A 20,183-nucleotide genomic window follows, 5' to 3' on the forward strand; every position below is an offset into this window, starting at 1 on the left:
AGAGAGAGGGCAAAATGGGAACAAGCTGGGAACACCCCCTCTGCCCAGCACTGTCCTGGACCCAGAACACATTCCTACTGCCCCACACACATTCCTGGACCCAGAACACATTCCTACTGCCCCACACACATTCTGGGGGCAGTAGGATGCAGATGGTGCATGTGGTAGAAAACTGCAGAGAGGAGCCAGTCAGACACTCTAGCCAGAAGAGACAGAAGCAGCCAAAGCTAGGACCTCTGGACATTCAGAGAATGTTCTACAGTTTTAACTAGACTTTCTCTGCTCTGTGCTAACTGGCACTTGCTACAACCCACCCCTCACCCTATTTCTTTACCTCAGGTTCACACCACACCTGCCCCTCTTACCATCTTCTCCCCTTCCCTATCCTCCTAACCCACTTCCCTTCCTGATCCCCTCCTAAGTAAACCCACCCCAAAAGTAATAGGCCATTTTCTGCCATCACATTGTTCACTCTGCTTGTGCATTCTACCCCGTCCCCCACCCTGTGTCTCATCTGTTTAGATTGTAAGTGCTTAAGGGCAGGGACCATATTAGGTCCTAGCGTAATAAACATGCTGATTAATAGTACAGAAGAAGGCTAGTCTAGTGGTTAGGGTACTAGCTTGGCACCTGACAAACCTAGGTTCAATTCTGTGCTGGTGTGGGACTTTCAGCTTGACCACTGACAAGTTATTTGGTCTGCGTGCTTCAGTTCCCCATTGATACAATGGGGATAACAGTAAAGCCCTCCCACAGACAGGTTTTACTAGGGTAAATACATGAATGTTTGTGAGGTGTTCAGATAATACAGTAGTGAGGGCCATATAAAATAGATTGTCGATTTACAGTAGCTGAGGCTCCATCCCTGCACATTTTTTCATGACAACCAAGTGCAGCTTGTTTGTTGCTTCCTTCTTTGGTTATAGGTATGAGAAGATGTTGTTGTTTAAAATGGGCTAACAAACAGATTCCTCAGTCCCTCCCCCCTCTGCAGGCAGGCTTTGTCCTATACAGGCACCCCCCACATCCTCATTTTTCACACTTACTATCCAGTCACCCTATGTGAGTGACAGATTTTTATGATATTCATATTGCTGCTGGGGTAATATTATCTCTGGGTAATTGCCTATTTATGTAGAGATGTATTTTTAAGAATTTGCCATGGGTGCTCAGAGGCTGGGATGGGTGATATTTGATGTAGCAGTACTGGTCTGAAAAAACTAAAATAAAATAGAAATTGGAGTAATTGATATCTCTTCTTTTTATTAAGATATTGTTTATGATATTATATTTGTTTCCCTTTTGATAGGGTGGTGTGGATAGCTCTAATTGCAGCTATCATTTGCTGGCTCATCTTTGACACTGCCAGACAGGGAACCAATCAGCTCATCTCCTTTGGTGGGCTTGTGATGTATCTTCTCTTGACGTTGATTTTTTCCAAATACCCAACCAAAGTAAGTATTTGGCTAACTCTTGATCTTTTCCTTCATTTTGACTAGGTCTTAAGAATGTACTCACTAGGACTGACCAGTTCCACCCCGCCAACTGCAATTTACACGTAACTATATAAATTATCTACAAACCTAACTGTAGTTACGATATTTACTGTACTGCACAGGCAACCTGAATTCCGGCATTTCCTAACTTGAGTGCTGGACTTTGCAACTTTATTTTTTAATGTAGTATTGAGAGGTACCTATATGGTCATATGCATGAATGCATTTGGTCAAATACTTGTACACTTACAAAAATCTTAATCATTGTTCTGAAATCCAGCAGTCACAGTGGGCCTGACTCTGAAATCCTTACTAACGCTGAGTGGAACTTCATGTTAAGAGTTCCACTGAAGTCACGATGTATTTTTGTGAAGTCAGTGGAACTGTTTACATACAACACTGCTCAATTTGAATAAGAAAATGCAAGTGGGAGTTGCAAAATTGTGCCCAATAAGAGCAATAGAAAATCCAGGATTCTCTAGATTTAGACTCTGACTATAACATTTTCTATGTTCTGTAAAATTAAAATACAAGTCTATACAGTACATTTTCACCATTTCTCTATAGTAAAAGAAACCATTTCACTCTGACTTCATGTAAAAACCACAGTACATGTTACATTAAATAGCTCAGGGTCAATTGGTGAAAATTATCTTTGTTGTTTGGCTGGCACTCAGGCTTCAATGGTCTAAGTCCCTTTCTACGTATGTTCAAATAATCCTATTGACAATGAAGACACATTTGCTAGAAGGATATCAGCATGAATCTGTTTTAGTAGTATCCAGTAAAAGAGAGAAGGGTAGCATCAATGGAAAAATGGAATGAAGTACACTTCAGTATCTCCTAAAACTTTAAAAAACAATGGGCCAGATCTTACAGTCCTTATTCATTTTACGTTGTGTCCTTAATCAGATGAAACTCCTATTAATTTCAGGATTTGCCACAATGGGAGTTTTGCCTATTTTTAAGGACTGAGTACAAAATGAATCTGTACTTTAGAGATGTTGTTTTCTCTAGTAGCAATGGCCAGGCCTATTAGAGCATTAGGTAGGGTATAACTACATGGAAAGAGATAGGAAGCATGTAGGGTGCAAAGTATTCATTCAAAGGCCCTCAGAGGTACAAGGCTTCTGCTCTAATTCACTCTATTTACCCCTTCACTATATTTTCTAAATATGCCTGTTGGTTTATTTATCTTTGTTTTCCAAGGAAATGTGATAGCCGCTTCAGTACTCTGCACTGGAGAGATTTTTGTAAAGGTTGTGCTTTGATTGCCACAAATCCCTGTTCAATTTTTACTTGCTGTTTTTATGCATAACATTAGTGTTTTTCATCTGAGTCATACATTAATCCACTGTCTGGTTCATTAGATTTCACAAAGCCTCCTGTAACTCTTCTGTATCTATGCTGAAGCTTTCCATAGCCAAGGGAAAGAGCAACACACAGAACTCCATGAGGATGCTTATTTTTTCAGTCTCTCCTCCTGATAGCCCCTTCTATTCCTGAATAATGACTGTTTGGCTTTTACCCCATAATCAGTGGTGAGCTGGAACCGGTTGTTAAATTTTGAAGCAGTTTTAGAACCGGTTGTTAAAAATTGTTAGGGCTCCCTGAGCTCCTGGCCGGGGAGCTCCCCTGGCCCCTCCCCAACCTTCCCCCCCTCACAGAGCCACAGTGTGCCTCACCGCTGGCGCCAGTGCTCTGGACTGCTCCTGGGCAGCTCTGCAGCTCTTGCCGCTTTGAGTGGCATGGTAAGGGGGTGGGGCTGCGAGCTCCAGCGGGCTGCGTGGCATCCATATATGCTGCCCTGAGCAGCATGGTAAGGGGGCTGGGCCGGGGCTGGGAGGAGGGGTTGGATAAGGAGCAGGGAGCGCTTGGAGGGGGCGGAGGTTCTGGGCAGGTGGTCAGGAGATGGGGAACGGCAGGGGTTGGGTAGGCATGGGAGTTCCGGGGGTCTGTCAGGGTGGTGGTGGATGAGGTCGGGGCAGTCAGGGGACAGGGAGCGGGGCAAGTTGGGTAGGGGGTGGAGTCCTGGGGGGACAGTTTGGGTGGTGGGTCTTGGGAGGGGGTTGTCAGGAGACAAGGAGCGGGGGTGGGGGTTGACGGGTTGCGGGTTCTGAGGGGGGCAGTCGGGGGCAGGAAATGGGTGGGCGTCAGATAGGGGGCAGGGACAGGCTATTTTGGGAGGCACAGCCTTCCTTACCCGGCCCCCAATACAATTTTGCAACCCCGATGTGGCCCTTTGGCCAAAAAGTTTGCCCACCCCGGTCTAGTTTATTATTTTATTAACAGGGGTCGCACTTGCCTCGTTCGTTATGTTGATATGTGTTTAATAAAGCAATACTTTGTTTCTATTGTAATAAACATGTAACAATGTTTGTTTTTTTTTATTGTTAAGTATGACTCCCAATGACTCAACGCATTGCTGCCACTTATGGAGAAAGGTGCAAAAAATACATACTGTGGCACATCCCTTAAATCAGAACTTTTTATAGGAACTGGTTGTTAAGATTTTGGCAGCCCATCACTGCCCATAATCCTTTGCAAAGCATTACTACCAGCAACTGAAGTGAGAATTAATAAGTGCCAAATCTGGTGTTCTCCCATGGGTCTTCATTACATCTAATTGGCCTATTTTATTAAAGTGGGAGCAAATCAGCAAGGCTGAACCTTACTTCAGTCCTTGTAAATTGATCAGATTTACAATATACAAACTGTGATAGCAGAGCAGAAAGCCTGAAGTATAGGGTTATAGTCACCAATTCACATTTCCAGATGGAATAACCCAATAATGAATGCATGTATATTATTATAATCATAACATTTAACACACATGTAGCCCTGTCAGGGGCAGGCCGTGGGCAGCCTGTATACACCAGTCAGTTAGCTAGTTGCAGTCAGAAGACAAGTAGTAGGGTCAGGGGCAAGCCAGATACCACAAAGTTAGGCTCAGGAACAACTTGCAGGCAGGAAGGAAGTAGCAAAGTCAGCATCAAGCTGGGTCAGGATACCAGGAAGTCAGAGTTAGGCACCTAGTTAGCCCTGTTCTACACTAGGACTTTAGGTCGAATTTAGCAGCGTTAAATCGATTTAAACCTGCACCCGTCCACACAATGAAGCCCTTTATTTCGACTTAAAGGGCTCTTAAAATCGATTTCCTTACTCCACCCCTGACAAGTGGATTAGCGCTTAAATCGACGTTGCCGGCTCGAATTTGGGGTACTGTGGACACAATTCGATGGTATTGGCCTCTGGGAGCTATCCCAGAGTGCTCCATTGTGACCGCTCTGGACAGCACTCTCAACTCAGATGCACTGGCCAGGTAGACAGGAAAAGAACCGCGAACTTTTGAATCTCATTTCCTGTTTGGCCAGCGTGGCAAGCTGCAGGTGACCATGCAGAGCTCATCAGCACAGGTGACCATGATGGAGTCCCAGAATCGCAAAAGAGCTCCAGCATGGACCGAACGGGAGGTACGGGATCTGATCGCTGTTTGGGGAGAGGAATCCGTGCTATCAGAACTCCGTTCCAGTTTTTGAAATGCCAAAACCTTTGTGAAAATCTCCCAGGGCATGAAGGACAGAGGCCATAACAGGGACCCGAAGCAGTGCCGCGTGAAACTGAAGGAGCTGAGGCAAGCCTACCAGAAAACCAGAGAGGTGAACAGCCGCTCTGGGTCAGAGCCCCAAACATGCCGCTTCTATGATGAGCTGCATGCCATTTTAGGGGGTTCAGCCACCACTACCCCAGCCGTGTTGTTTGACTCCTTCAATGGAGATGGAGGCAATACGGAAGCAGGTTTTGGGGACGAAGAAGATGATGATGAGGAGGAGGTTGTAGCTAGCTCACAGCAAGCAAGCGGAGAAACCGATTTTCCCGACAGCCAGGAACTGTTTCTCACCCTAGACCTGGAGCCAGTACCCCCCGAACCCACCCAAGGCTGCCTCCTGGACCCAGCAGGCGGAGAAGGGACCTCTGGTGAGTGTACCTTTTAAAATACTATACATGGTTTAAAAGCAAGCATGTGAAAGGATTACTTTGCCCTGGCATTTGCGGTTCTCCTAGATGTAGTCCTAAAGCCTTTGCAAAAGGTTTCTGGGGAGGGCAGCCTTATTGCGTCCTTCATGGTAGGACACTTTACCACTCCAGGCCAGTAACACGTACTCGGGAATCATTGTAGAACAAAGCATTGCAGTGTATGTTTGCTGGCATTCAAACAACATCCGTTCTTTATCTCTCTGTGTTATCCTCAGGAGAGTGAGATATAATTCATGGTCACCTGGTTGAAATAGAGTGCTTTTCTTCAGGGGACACTCAGAGGAGCCCATTCCTGCTGGGCTGTTTGCCTGTGGCTAAACAGAAATGTTCCCCGCTGTTAGCCACAGGGAGGGGGGAAGGTTGAGGGGGTAGTCACGCGGTGGGAGGAGGCAAAATGCGACCTTGTAACGAAAGCACATGTGCTATGTATGTAATGTTAACAGCAAGGTTTACCCTGAAAGAGTGTAGCCACTGTTTTATAAAATGTGTCTTTTTAAATACCGCTGTCCCTTTTTTTTTCTCCACCAGCTGCATGTGTTTCAATGATCACAGGATCTTCTCCTTCCCAGAGGCTAGTGAAGCTTAGAAAGAAAAAAAAAACGCACTCGCGATGAAATGTTCTCCGAGCTCATGCTGTCCTCCCACACTGACAGAGCACAGATGAATGCGTGGAGGCAAATAATGTCAGAGTGCAGGAAAGCACAAAATGACCGGGAGGAGAGGTGGCGGGCTGAAGAGAGTAAGTGGCGGGCTGAAGAGAGTAAGTGGCGGGCTGAAGACAGGGCTGAAGCTCAAATGTGGCGGCTGCGTGATGAGAGGAGGCAGGATTCAATGCTGAGGCTGCTGCAGGACCAAACCAGTATGCTCCAGTGTATGGTTGAGCTGCAGCAAAGGCAGCTGGAGCACAGACTGCCACTGCAGCCCCTCTGTAACCAACCGCCCTCCTCCCCAAGTTCCATAGCCTCCACACCCAGACACCCAAGAACGCGGTGGGGGGGCCTCCGGCCAACCAGCCACTCCACCACAGAGGATTGCCCAAAAAAAAGAAGACTGTCATTCAATAAATTTTAAAGTTGTAAACTTTTAAAGTGCTGTGCTTAAAGTGCTGTGTGGCATTTTCCTTCCCTCCTCCACCACCCCTCCTGGGCTACCTTGGTAGTCATCCCCCTATTTGTGTGATGAATGAATAAAGAATGCATGAATGTGAAGCAACAATGACTTTATTGCCTCTGCAAGCGGTGATTGAAGGGAGGAGGGGCGGGTGGTTAGCTTACAGGGAAGTAGAGTGAACCAAGGGGCGGGGGGTTTCATCAAGGAGAAACAAACAGAACTTTCACACCGTAGCCTGGCCAGTCATGAAACTGGTTTTCAAAGCTTCTCTGATGCGTACCGTGCCCTCCTGTGCTCTTCTAACCGCCCTGGTGTCTGGCTGCGCGTAACCAGCAGCCAGGCGATTTGCCTCAACCTCCCACCCCGCCATAAACGTCTCCCCCTTACTCTCACAGATATTGTGGAGCACACAGCAAGCAGTAATAACAGTGGGAATATTGGTTTCGCTGAGGTCTAAGCGAGTCAGTAAACTGCGCCAGCGCGCCTTTAAACGTCCAAATGCACATTCTACCACCATTCTGCACTTGCTCAGCCTGTAGTTGAACAGCTCCTGACTACTGTCCAGGCTGCCTGTGTACGGCTTCATGAGCCATGGCATTAAGGGGTAGGCTGGGTCCCCAAGGATACATATAGGCATTTCAACATCCCCAACAGTTATTTTCTGGTCTGGGAATAAAGTCCCTTCCTGCAGCTTTTGAAACAGACCAGAGTTCCTGAAGATGCGAGCATCATGCACCTTTCCCGGCCATCCCACGTTAATGTTGGTGAAACGTCCCTTGTGATCCACCAGAGCTTGCAGCACTATCGAAAAGTACCCCTTGCGGTTTATGTACTCGGCGGCTTGGTGCTCTGGTGCCAAGAGAGGGATATGGGTTCCGTCTATAGCCCCACCACAGTTAGGGAATCCCATTGCAGCAAAGCCATCCACTATGACCTGCACATTTCCCAGGGTCACTACCCTTGATATCAGCAGATCTTTGATTGCGTGGGCTACTTGCATCACAGCAGCCCCCACAGTAGATTTGCCCACTCCAAATTGATTCCCAACTGACCGGTAGCTGTCTGGCGTTGCAAGCTTCCACAGGGCTATCGCCACTCGCTTCTCAACTGTGAGGGCTGCTCTCATCTTGGTATTCATGCGCCTCAGGGCAGGGGAAAGCAAGTCACAAAGTTCCATGAAAGTGCCCTTACGCATGCGAAAGTTTCGCAGCCACTGGGAATCGTCCCAGACCTGCAACACTATGCGGTCCCACCAGTCTGTGCTTGTTTCCCGAGCCCAGAATCGGCGTTCCACAGCATGAACCTGCCCCATTAGCACCATGATGCATGCATTGGCAGGGCCCATGCTTTCAGAGAAATCTGTGTCCATGTCCTGATCACTCCCGTGACCGCGCTGACGTCGCCTCCTCGCCCGGTATCGCTTTGCCAGGTTCTGGTGCTGCATATACTGCTGGATAATGCGTGTGGTGTTTAATGTGCTCCTAATTGCCAAAGTGAGCTGAGCAGCCTCCATGCTTGCGTTGGCATGGCGTCCGCACAGAAAAAAGGCGCGGAACGATTGTCTGCCGTTGCTCTGACGGAGGGAGGGGCGACTGACGACACGGCTTACAGGGTTGGCTTCAGGGAGCTAAAATCAACAAAGGGGGTGCCTGTACATCAAGGAGTATTTCAGGCAGGACTTCACGGAGGGTTCCAATAAGAAATGGTGCACCTAAGTTATCGTTCTTATTGGAACAAGGAGGTTAGCCTGGCCTCTGATTGATACATGGCTAGATTTACCTCGCTGCACCTTCTCTGTGAGTGACTGCAGTGTGATCTAGAGGAATGAGTCCCCTAGACAGGGGAGGAGGCAAATGAGTACAAAACAAATCTGGTCTATTTCTTGTTTTGACCCACTCCATCTATCTTTTACATCTTTGGCTGGCAGCAGACGGTGCAGAAGGACTGCATGCCATCCACATCTCATGGCTGCTCGGCAGAAGATGGTACAGTACGACTGCTAGCCATCCCCATCTCTTGCCTGCCTGGCAGAAGATGGTACAATACGACTGCTAGCAATCCTCATCTCTTGCCTGCCTGGCAGAAGATGGTACAGTACGACTGCTAGCAGTCCGTATCGCCTGCCCGCTCACCATAAGACGGTTCAATAGGACTGACTGCAGGACTAAAGAGAATGACCTGGTCAAGTCACTCCAAATTTAGTCCCTGCGCCCATGTCTGCCCAGGCGCTCCCAGCTGACGTGGCCAGGAGCACCTCGGACACGACGAGGACGACTACCAATCGTATTGCACTGTCTGCTGCCAGAAGGCAATGGGTTGCTGCTACTGTGCAGCAAAGCCGTACCGCGTCTGCCAGCACCCAGGAGACATAGGGTGACGGTTACCTGAGCGGGCTCCATGCTTGCCGTGGTATGGCGTCTGCACAGGTAACTCAGGAAAAAAGGCGCGAAATGATTGTCTGCCCTTGCTTTCACGGAGGGAGGGAGGGAACGGGGGCCTGACGATACGTACCCAGAACCACCCGCGACAATGTTTTAGCCCCATCAGAGTGCTCCATTGTGACTGCTCTGGACAGCACTCTCAGATGCTCGATTGTTTGCCGTTGCTCTGACGCCGGGAGGGGCGCTTACAGGGTTGGCTTCAGGGAGCTAAAATCAACAAAGGGGGTGGCTTTACATCTAGGAGTATTTCAGGCAGGACTTCACGAGGGTTCCAATAATAAATGGTGCACCTAAGTTATTGTCCTTATTGGAACAAGAAGGTTAGCCTGGCCTCTAATTGATACATGGCTAGATTTACCTCGCTGCACCTTCTCTGTGAGTGACTGCAATGTGATCTAGAAGAATGAGTCCCCTAGACAGGGGAGGGGGGGAAGCAAATGAGTACAAAACAAATCTGGTCTATTTCTTGTTTTGATCCACTCCATCTATCTTTTACATCTTTGGCTGGCAGCAGACGGTGCAGAAGGACTGCATGCCATCCACATCTCATGGCTGCTCGGCAGAAGATGGTACAGTACGACTGCTAGCAGTCCGTATCGCCTGCCCGCTCACCATAAGACGGTTCAATAGGACTGACTGCAGGCAGGACTAAAGAGAATGACCTGGTCAAGTCACTCCAAATTTAGTCCCTGCACCCATGTCTGCCCAGGCGCTCCCAGCCGACGTGGCCAGGAGCACCTCGGACATGACGATGACGGCTACCAGTCGTACTGTACCGTCTGCTGCCACAAGGCAAGGGGTTGCTGCTACTGTGTAGCAATGCCGTACCGCGTCTGCCAGCACCCAGGAGACATAGGGTGACGGTTACCTGAGCGGGCTCCATGCTTGCAGTGGTATGGCGTCTGCACAGGTAACTCAGGAAAAAAGGCGCGAAATGATTGTCTGCCCTTGCTTTCACGGAGGGAGGGAGGGAACGGGGGCCTGACGATATGTACCCAGAACCACCCGCAACAATGTTTTAGCCCCATCAGGCATTGGGATCTCAACCCAGAATTCCAATGGGCAGCGGAGACTGCGGGAACTGTGGGATAGCTACCCACAGTGCAACGCTCCGGAAGTTGACTCTAGCCTCGGTACTGTGGAAGCGCTCCGCCGAGTTAATGCACTTAATGCACTTAGAGCATTTTCTGTGGGGACACACACACTCGAATATATAAAACCGATTTCTAAAAAACCGACTTCTATAAATTCGACCTTATTCCGTAGTGTAGACATACCCTTAGAGGCAGCAGGCAAGTAGCAGTCAGGGATGAACCAGACTCAGAAGTCAGAGTCTAGGGTCCACAGCAAGGCAAGGCCTAGAGCATGAGCAAGCAAGCATTGTTGCTCAGACAGCTCCCTGTGTTGGCTTCCTAGTTTATCAGTGGGCTGCAGGGCAGCCACTCAGGCCCTGCTGGGTGGTACTTCCTGCAGTATCTAGCTTCAGGGGCTCCTCTAACAAAAACCCAGCCTAAACTTCCTATGCAGAAGCATCAGCACCCTAGAGCCCACAGGTTCTTATAAGCCCTTTTTATTCATAGATGTTCAAGCACTTTACAAAGTTGGGGAAGCATCATTCTCCCTATTTTACAAATGGGGAAACTGGCATAGTCAAGTGCAATGACTTACCCAGATCACATAGTGAGACAATAGTAGTCTCCTATTTCTCAGCCCAATGCTTTATCCAGTTATATGAGCAACATCATGATGTTATATTAGCATCTAGTGATATATTCACTGCTGTGATGATAGAAGAATCATGTGCTAACATTTTCATTGTCTGTTGCAGTCACATAACAATTATTTCACCTCTGTACTATACACAGGGAGGAATGTGTCTCTTGTTCTTTTCTTATTATTGTTCATGGTTTGTGCTCTTCAGGGCTCAGCATGCACTGCTCCATCTTTATCTGAGCAATTCTAACTTGGATCAAAAGGGAGCATCACATTGAGGGATTTGGCATTAGTCCATCACTCCATAGTAAAGAGGAGGGCAGCTGCGGTAACCCAAAGAGATGAAATCTCTGTATGCTCCTTTTTGGCAGCCCCAAAACACTACAGTGTAGCTAAATGTATCATTAATTAGATGTATGTTAAACTAATATATTTCTTTTCATATCAAGTGATTTCTGTATTTTCATTTTCTGTATGGCTAGGTTGCCTGGAGACCAGTATTTTGGGGAATTGGACTGCAGTTTATTCTTGGACTTGTTACTCTGAGGACTAAAGCAGGATTTGATGTATTTAATTGGCTGGGTAGGCAGATACAGGTAAGGCATTAGCCAAAAAAAAGAGTTCTTTTCTTTTTAACATTTTCATTATTAGGGTATTTATATTTGAACCGGGGCATGTTGACTGCAAAAGTAAATAAGACACTAATAAGAGAAAGTTTTATATGTTCTGCGCAGTATAAGTCTGCAGTCACCTATTATTCAGAAGAGCTGCATTCTGTTACACATGAATACAGCACTAGAAACAGTCAATTAGCCAGATTATCAGAGTCAAACGTTTGTTTCTTGAACACAACTGTTACCCTCTTTTCCTCTTGGGATGAAATGTGGCTTTGTTCCCAGACTAATGCACCTGGTGTTCCATAAAGTCGATTGGAGTTTTGCCATAGAAGTCAAAGGGAGCAGAATCAGATCCTTACTGTTTTGACTTCCTGGGAGAAATAGGGTCCTCTGTGCGGTAACCTGCCCAGTGATCAGATCCAGTCACCTCATTTCTCTCTGCATACTGTCTTCAAATGAGCATGTTATTCTTATGCCTAATTGTCAGGCCTAAGGCTATGCCTACACTACAAAATTATGTCTACCTAACTTACCTTGTCATACAGCCACCACCATTATCAAATCACTTGTGTATGTGCACACTTGGCTTCTTGTGTTGGTTGTGCACGTCCTTACCAAAAGCACTTGTATTATTTGTATTGTCAGTGTGGGGCATTGTGGGATGGCTCCTGAAAGCCAGTAACAGTCAACATAAGCTACACAGTGTCTCCACTGACACTGGGTCAACCTTATTACAGCAACCATAAGGCTACGCCACGCAGGGAGGTGGTGTTACTAAATCGGTGTAGAGAGGCACTTACGTTGCTGGGAGCCAAATTTAAGTGAGGACGTTGACACAAGGCTGCTTACGTCAACTAGCCCTGTAATGTAGACCAGGCCTAATAAACAACAATTAGAACATGCCCCATTCTTGATTGACCATCACCTCATTTGGGCTGAAATCAGAACCCACCCAATCACCAGGCAAGAGTATCATACTGGTCCACTCACAGAAGCTCATGGTCCAATTCTGAAACATCCTTGCAAGAAACTCTGTCCACTAAAATGCCATGTAATAGAAGATCTAATGAGACACTATCACCACAGCCACTGTCACTCTAGCACCAAAGCCTACACTCCTTGTCCCCACCGACCCCATGGTTCTCAGATCACCTGCGATAGAAGAAACAGAAGGAATCAAATTCAAGCATTGGTGGCAGAAACACAAGTGGAGATGGAGATAGAATTCTGCATAAAGAGCTGCTCATTGAGACTAGCATGACTTTGTAGCATTGCTGGAGTGGATGCTGCATCCAGTCTGAGCTCCTACATGTGGCCAACCTGCAAGACAACTGATGTAAAAAAATCATCCATTGCTGGAGAGTAACAGTGGAAAAGGTGGACAAAGTGTTATACAGTGAGGGGAATTCAAACTTTTGGCACAAAAACATACTGCGTCCCTCTCTGATAGCTCTTAAAAGGTACAGTTGAATAATCCAATGTAGACAAATAATGGGGCACTATTCCCACATAAAAATTTTATTAAAATATAATTACCCCCATTCAGAAATTAACCCTAAAGTATGTCCACTAATCTCCAGGAAACAAGTGTCCCTGGTGTTTTCAACCTCAAATATCATCCTTTCCTTGCCATTCTGACTCAGAGGGGGCTGGGCCGCTCAAACATTGATCCTACCTGGCACATGGCCATTCTTTTGACAATATCTTCTTTTTACCCTCAGGCTTCAATTTGAAAATGGTTAACTTATTGCTCATAATTGCTCTGTGAAATTCTGCCAACAGGAAGAGGTTTATGTAGAATTTGCAAATGCACCTCAATGGCATCTGTGCAGAGTGAAAAGTAAACACTTCCTTTGGACTAGCATTTCGCCACTGTCCTGGGGCAGGAACTGTCTCTTACTACACATTGAACTGTACTTAATGGGTCCCCAATCTCAGCTGGGACCACTAGCCACTTCTGTAACACAAATACTAAATAATATTAATTAATAATGAGCAGGTGGCTGGGTGGTTCTGCCCCACCCCAAAGGAAGGTTTAGGATGGTGCACACTACTCCCCTTTCCACAGCTGGTCAGCTCAGTAGTCTGGCACAGATGGGCAAGTGTGACTTATGGCTATGTCTCTCATCTGCTCCCTTTGAAGCACTGTTACCACTGGTCCTAGAGAGCAGATCCTGAACTACAATTGTACTTGTTCATTGGACAAGATGCAGAGCAGAAGGAAGTCGCCTCACCTCCCCACGAGCACCTGCAATAGGGCCAACAGCCAGTCTCACCCTTTCTAATTTTTTTAAATCTGTGCAATGTTTGCTTATTATTTAGCAGTGACCCTCTGCTTAAAACAGATGCTTTGTTTGTTTGTTTTTTCTCTTTAGATTTTCCTGGAATACTCTGATAATGGCGCTAAATTTGTGTTTGGTGAAAAATATACAGATCATTTCTTTGCCTTTAAGGTAAACAGCTATTATATATGTTGTATTTTACATATAGTTGACCACAAAAAGAGTCTCATTGGAAAACATGTTCCATGTACGATTTACAACATGTATGCAATTACCAATGGGAGAGGAAATGTCCAGGGGACAATCTCCGCATTAAGACGTGACCTACACTATGAAAAAGTTGGGGAACTGGGGATTAAACTTGCCATTTAATGTTATGTATTTGTTTGCTTTACATGCATTTAACCGAGCTGCACTAATTTACATTTTTGACACGATGACATTATTAGCAGACATTTTCAAAATGGAGGCATGACAAGATACAGGGGTCTTAACTGGTCAGTGGTAACCAGAGGGTTAACTTCTTATCTTATCTTATCTTCTTATCTTATCCTCCCTCCCACAAGTACTCAGGGAAAGATGACAGTACTGAGATATCATGGAAATAGCTGTCTCATAAATACCATGGATAGGTGGAAAGAATTAAGAAGAGGCAGGGCTGGAGGCTGCAGGCCAATAAGGTTCACTAGTAGAAAGGCAAGAAACTCCATAAAAATAGCTGTTTAGGGGACAAAATGAGGAGATGTTTTGAATTAAGCATTTATTTACCCAAGGCTTTCTCTGCACAGATCAACAGTACTTCCTTTCTTTGAAAGAGCCGACAGTTAGGCAAGTTATCTTTCCTCTCCCTTCCTGAAGATAGGTTGGGAAATGGGCTGTCACTGATCCCATTGTTCCAGGAGATAAGAAGCTGAAATGTCTCTCTATCCAAGCTCTTATACCTTCTCTCTCCCATAGACTGAGGTGATAGCCCAGACTGGAATTATTCTCATTTAGCTTTCTAGCTATATAAGACCAACCTGGTTTGTTTCTTTTGTAGAAAATAGTTAGTGCACTTTGAACACAACACTGAGTGATAAAATCCAGTCAGGGGAACACTGTGTTTTCATACTTCACCTGCTGAATCACTCTGCCACCCTGAAGGCCCAAGATCCACGTAGTACACAATTCATGAGAAATTCTATGCCTCTGCTTCCATGCACAATTCCCATGATTGTGCATTTATAGTGGTCTATTACTAAGGATAGTTAGAAAAGAAATATTTGAAAGAAAAAAAAACATATTTTCCCTTCTGGTTTTTGTTGAAATTTTGGGGTTCTTTTGCTGATTTTTTTTTTTTTTTTGGTTTTTGGTTTTTTTTTTTTTGGTGGTAAATTTTTCTGTTTTCCAACCATCTCTCACTTTTACACAGTCAGGCACCTAAGTGACCATTTCTATGCTCAGTCACTATGTTTTGTAAAAGCATGGTGAGTGCATTGCACGAATAAGAGCTTGATTCCAATGGACCTATAGCCTGTTTTTTAAAAAATGCTCCAGCAGTGACAAAGACATGTTGTGCACTGATATGTTAGCTAGGGCTACATTTTCAGAAGTTTGCATGTGTTCAAACATCCATATGTGCCTTTTTCTATGAGATAAACTGGAGAAAGACACACATGGAAATTTTAAAGTGGGATTGGATACTAGCAGAATATGTTCACACTGAAGGACAGACAAGTCAGAATGGGCTGCATGGTTGATGTGGGCCTCAAAACTGTGCGTATGCTGCTTATTTTCAGAATTGCACATGGCTCAGTTTAGGAATATGCATGCTAATCATGTGTCAAGCTGGTGCCAGCCTGAAGGTGATTGTCTTTCTCATCAGTCTCCATTGACCTATGGGCCACCTACTGTAGGCCAAAAAAAAGCAGCAGTTGGGACACATTGGTGCATAAATAGCTTCTTATCCTCCCTCTGGCTGATCATCAATATGGTTTATCTTGGATTTTGACTTCCTCCAATTTGAGTAAAAGATACATTTAAGGAGACAGACGCAGCCAGTCCATTTACTTCCTGCATATTCCAACTCTTGCAATACTTTTTCCAGTGCGTGGGTATCAAGCTGGTCAAAAGTGATATTACTATCTTCCATTCTTTGCAAGTGGATTTTGCAGTAGCTTCAAAGAGATAATGAGGTACCACCCAAAACTTTGTTGGCCCAGGAGACGGGGGAATGGGCAGGATAATTGGATTGCCCCTTTGCAATAATCCAGTGCCTGCAATGAGACTTAATGTCCACACCCCAACTTTGGCTGCACACAGTTCTAATCAGAATGATACTTAGAGTAAGTGCATGCATAAAATTTTGTACATAGCCATCCTCCCGTGCACACAGAAGAGCACATCCCGATATACATGAGCAAGTGTCTTTGAAAACGTGGACTAGGATTTATCCTCTGCAGTCATATTCACTAAATACACAGAGAGCAACATTTTCAAAAGCAGGTACCCAAGCTGTGCCCATAAAATAGGCAGGCACAGGCAAAAGGAGTAATTACCCATGCAAAATATGTATATACATGCAGAAAATGGTCAATTTTAAACACATACTGTTGCATGTTTGTGTGTGCACATGCATATTTTTCAGGCCCAATGTAGACCTATTTTTGAAAATATAGCCCAGATAGTCAAGATTAAACCCATTATTTTAAATATTTATTCTCACTAACAGAGATATTATAAATATTATTTCTGTAGGCAGGTGATGCTACCCTTTTCCCAGATCCATAAAGTAAGATCACACCAAATTGCCTCTTGACATAAGTAAAAATAGATCAGCTAAAACTTACTTGTCAGAATTAAATCTTTTATACTTCTTTAGAGATGAAATGTTATTGGATTTTTGTTATTTTGACTGCTTGTTCTTTATTTATGCCAGAGGTTTCTGGTTCATTAAATATAAGGGTCTAGTTTGAATGGTTGAGGTTGGAGAATCTGCCAAAGATTTCAAACCTAGAATGCACCTATGCATCATCTGCCGCCTGCTTCTTATTTGGGGTCTTATTGTGCAAGATGCTGAGCACCCACAATGCTAGGCTTCCATGGGAGTTCTGAGTACTCAGCATCTCAGAGTCATGCGCTACATACACATTAGGTGACATGGCTGAGAAGTCAAATGACACTTTTATAGGTCCAAAGGTGATTTCCCATATTTATCAGAATTAGTAGTGGATGTAACAGTGTGGCTAATCAAAAACACATTATAAAGGCCATAACAACGAGAGAGTTCTATTTTCTTTGGGGGGTTATTACACTAATAGCAATTAATGTAACATTTGTAGCTGACAGACATGAAATCATAAAAAGCTTTTTGATACTTACTTTTTCCATTTAGATGTTCACTTTTATTTAATTTATTCCTGGTTTAGGACTTGTCTGCACAAGGAAATAATTCTGGTATATGGTAGAATGTGAATTTAAAGTGCTATATTTATACCAACATAACTCCCTATGAGGACTCTTGTATTCTGGTAGATGAATGTCCACGCAGTGAGTTATATTGGTATAATTATAATGGTTTAACGACACCAGTATAATTATACTGGTATAACTGATGAAACTTTCCCACAGAAACAAGCCCTTACCTTCATGGGCATTAGCATAGCAAATTGGGCACAGGTAGAACAGGGCGTAGTTGTGGCTGAGTTCCAGCTTCTATTCTGACCTTCTTACATTTGCTCATAAGCAAGGCTGAGTGTCTTTCATGGAGGTCCCGGAATAAGGTATTCAGTGGTTTTCTGGGACCTCCAGAACTCCTGCAGCGGCCAGTGCGGCCGACCCCATGGCTGCCCGAGCAGCCCCATGTCCAGCCACATTGGATGCTGCTCGGGTGGGCCCCAGGCAGCTGGTGCCGGGCACTGCCCCAGCACAGCAGTCCAGGAGCAGCAGCGGCGGGGCCCCAGGCTGCCCCCACCTGGAGCAGCAGTGGGGGCAGAGCCCAGGGCCGCCCCCCACCCAAAGCAGCAGCGGCAACAGGGCCACCCCGCCCCCCAGCAGCGGCGGGGCCCCGGAGTGCCTCCCCTCCAGGAGCAGCAGCATCCCCCTGAACCTCCCCCCTCCAGAGCAGCAGCATCTGTTGGAGCACCCCCGTACCCAGCACCTAAGATTTAGTTAGGGGTATTTTTAGTAAAAGTCCTGGGCAGGTCATGGGCCGTGACTTTTTGGTTATTGCCCACAACCTGTCCATGACTTACTAAAAATACCTGTGACTAAATCATAGACTTACTCTTAATTGTCTTTTACGTATTCTCTTTGAGCTGACATTTTTCACGCATGGTCACAGCCTTGAAAGTATGGTGGGGGAGGAGGCGGCGGCATACAGGAAAAATCTCCCTTTTATTTCTGATTCAGGTAGCCATACACCTGAAGAATTACAAATGAGTGGTGCACGGGAAGAAGAACTACCTGGGGGCCTGAGAAGCACAACATTTCGTGTCCACCCTACTCCGGCTTTTTCTAGCCCAGTTTCAAGCAATCAGTGCATGTTTGCTCCCTGGTGAAGAACAGAGGGGAGCGTTTAACCTTAGACTGTGAAATGTATTTGACAATAAAACTAACCCAACAAAGAAAAGGAAAGGCTGATGCTGTACCCTTAATTTGGCCTGCTGTGCACAGATTTTTCTATATCTACTATTTTGATATAATATATATATATATATATATATATATATATATATATATAATAATATATTGATATTCTATATCAATGTGTGTGACTGCCCCCTATTTAGAGAACCCTGCAAGACCTAGGCATATTGTGAGAATTAAGGCTGTTGTTCCTTCATTCAAAACAGCTCTGCTTTTGCAGCCCCCCTAATGTTACCTTAAGGGCTTTTTCTTTGTGTTTGTCTAATATGGGCCAGTGAGCACAGCACAACTGAGAAATCAGGGTGGGCGCAACGTGTAAAAATAGTTTAATCGCATGCTGCATGTAGTTCTGTTCTTCTGGGTCACACTAGGGAAGGAAAGTCTGACATTTCCAAATTGACTCCTCCATGCTCTAGATAAAAGCTAGCCTAGGTATGACAGGTCATCTCAGTAATTAGATACATGGTAATTGGTTGTGTGCCACTTTCTGTTGAAGCCATTGACACAAGTTGCTATCATATTAAATAATCAGGGACTGATTTTTTAAAAAACAAACACCCTACGTTCCATACCCAGGCAAGGGTGCAGATGATCACAATTGGAACATCCTGACTTGTAGGAACAAAAACTGCACCTGTAATTGTCTTCAGGTGCACAACAGGAAACCACTTTTAAAAATTCAGTTTCTTAAAGACAGTTTGTAAAGTGATTTTATCAGGGACAAGCCTGTAACGGCATTGGCCACTGACATGTGTAGTGCAAATGACAGAGGGGTAGCAAGTGTCGGATCTTAAATGGCACATTCTTTCTTTCCCTCTCCAACTTGTCACACACTCCCCCAGCTACACTGAAACCTTCTGCCTCCAGTTGGGCTGTGAGAAAGGAAAGGATATTTGCTTGTAATTTTGATCATCTGCTACTTGAGGTTGGTGGCCACCAGTCTTCTTCCTCTCCCTGCAGTACTTTCCTGCTGGATAACCATGTTCCAAGAATCTGAGGAATTTCCATTTAGCTGCATCTCTTGTAGGGATACAAGTTGAAGTATAGGATATGGGATAAGAAGAAGGATAGGACCTATTGTAAGGATTATGCCTAGAAAAAGAGAGTGGTGGCTATTTGATGGTTTATTTAATCTCACTTTTGTGATACTTCTAATTCCTGATCTAATTCCATTATCACAAGATAATGCTAAAGGTTCCCCTGTCTGTCAGCTAGTATCAATTTAAAAGATTAAATGCATTAGAGGAACAGAGTCAAGCTAGAAGTATCCCAATATTAACTCTTTTGAAGGACAGAGGCAGTTATGGCTATGAGCCACATTAATATATTTTGAGAGGGTTTTTTTTTCAAACTTCATCAGTGTAAGTTATGGTAGTAACTTTCCTCTGGAGAATTAAGAATTGAATTTATTGACAAATACTTTAGTACTGATGCATTTGATTTTTTATACTTTTTGTTAAATCTGTTCATGTTCATTATTTATGACATGTGACTCCTTCAGCTGCACAATTAAAAAGCTTTCTGGCTTTAGAGGTAGTAGTTTAAACATTACTAATCTCTCTGGCTTATCGTGAACCTCTACTGAAAGATTTTTTCCCTATTACATATTAGCATAGAAATGTTGAGTTCCTGTGTGTTTAAGATATATACACACCAAATGATCCAATTTTAATTCAGGATGAAAAACAAAAAGCAGCTAATTACCTGCCAGACTGTGGGCCATGCATGTGTTACTCCATTTGTGATTCTTTTAAACCGTATGTTTAAAGAAAGTTATTTTCCTTCAGTTTCACTGCCATACAATGAATAGATCCCCGTGGAGTTACTTTGAAGGAACTTAGTGACTTTGCTCACTACTGC

At 44.9% G+C, this 20,183-nt stretch overlaps 1 protein-coding gene across 1 annotated transcript in view; it reads left to right on the plus strand.

Moving 5' to 3' along the window:
* The window catches only part of SLC28A3 (solute carrier family 28 member 3), an 83,708-nt gene that overhangs the window by 40,419 nt on the left and 23,106 nt on the right, over positions 1 to 20,183 (plus strand). The window contains exons 6-8 of the mRNA XM_048851515.2: positions 1,310 to 1,454; positions 11,281 to 11,394; positions 13,791 to 13,868. Coding sequence (XP_048707472.2) covers positions 1,310 to 1,454; positions 11,281 to 11,394; positions 13,791 to 13,868 — 337 coding nt within the window. The remainder of the gene's footprint in view (positions 1 to 1,309; positions 1,455 to 11,280; positions 11,395 to 13,790; positions 13,869 to 20,183) is intronic.

This window comes from Caretta caretta, chromosome 5, assembly GCF_965140235.1.
Source record: "Caretta caretta isolate rCarCar2 chromosome 5, rCarCar1.hap1, whole genome shotgun sequence".
Lineage (NCBI taxonomy): Eukaryota > Metazoa > Chordata > Testudines > Cheloniidae > Caretta > Caretta caretta.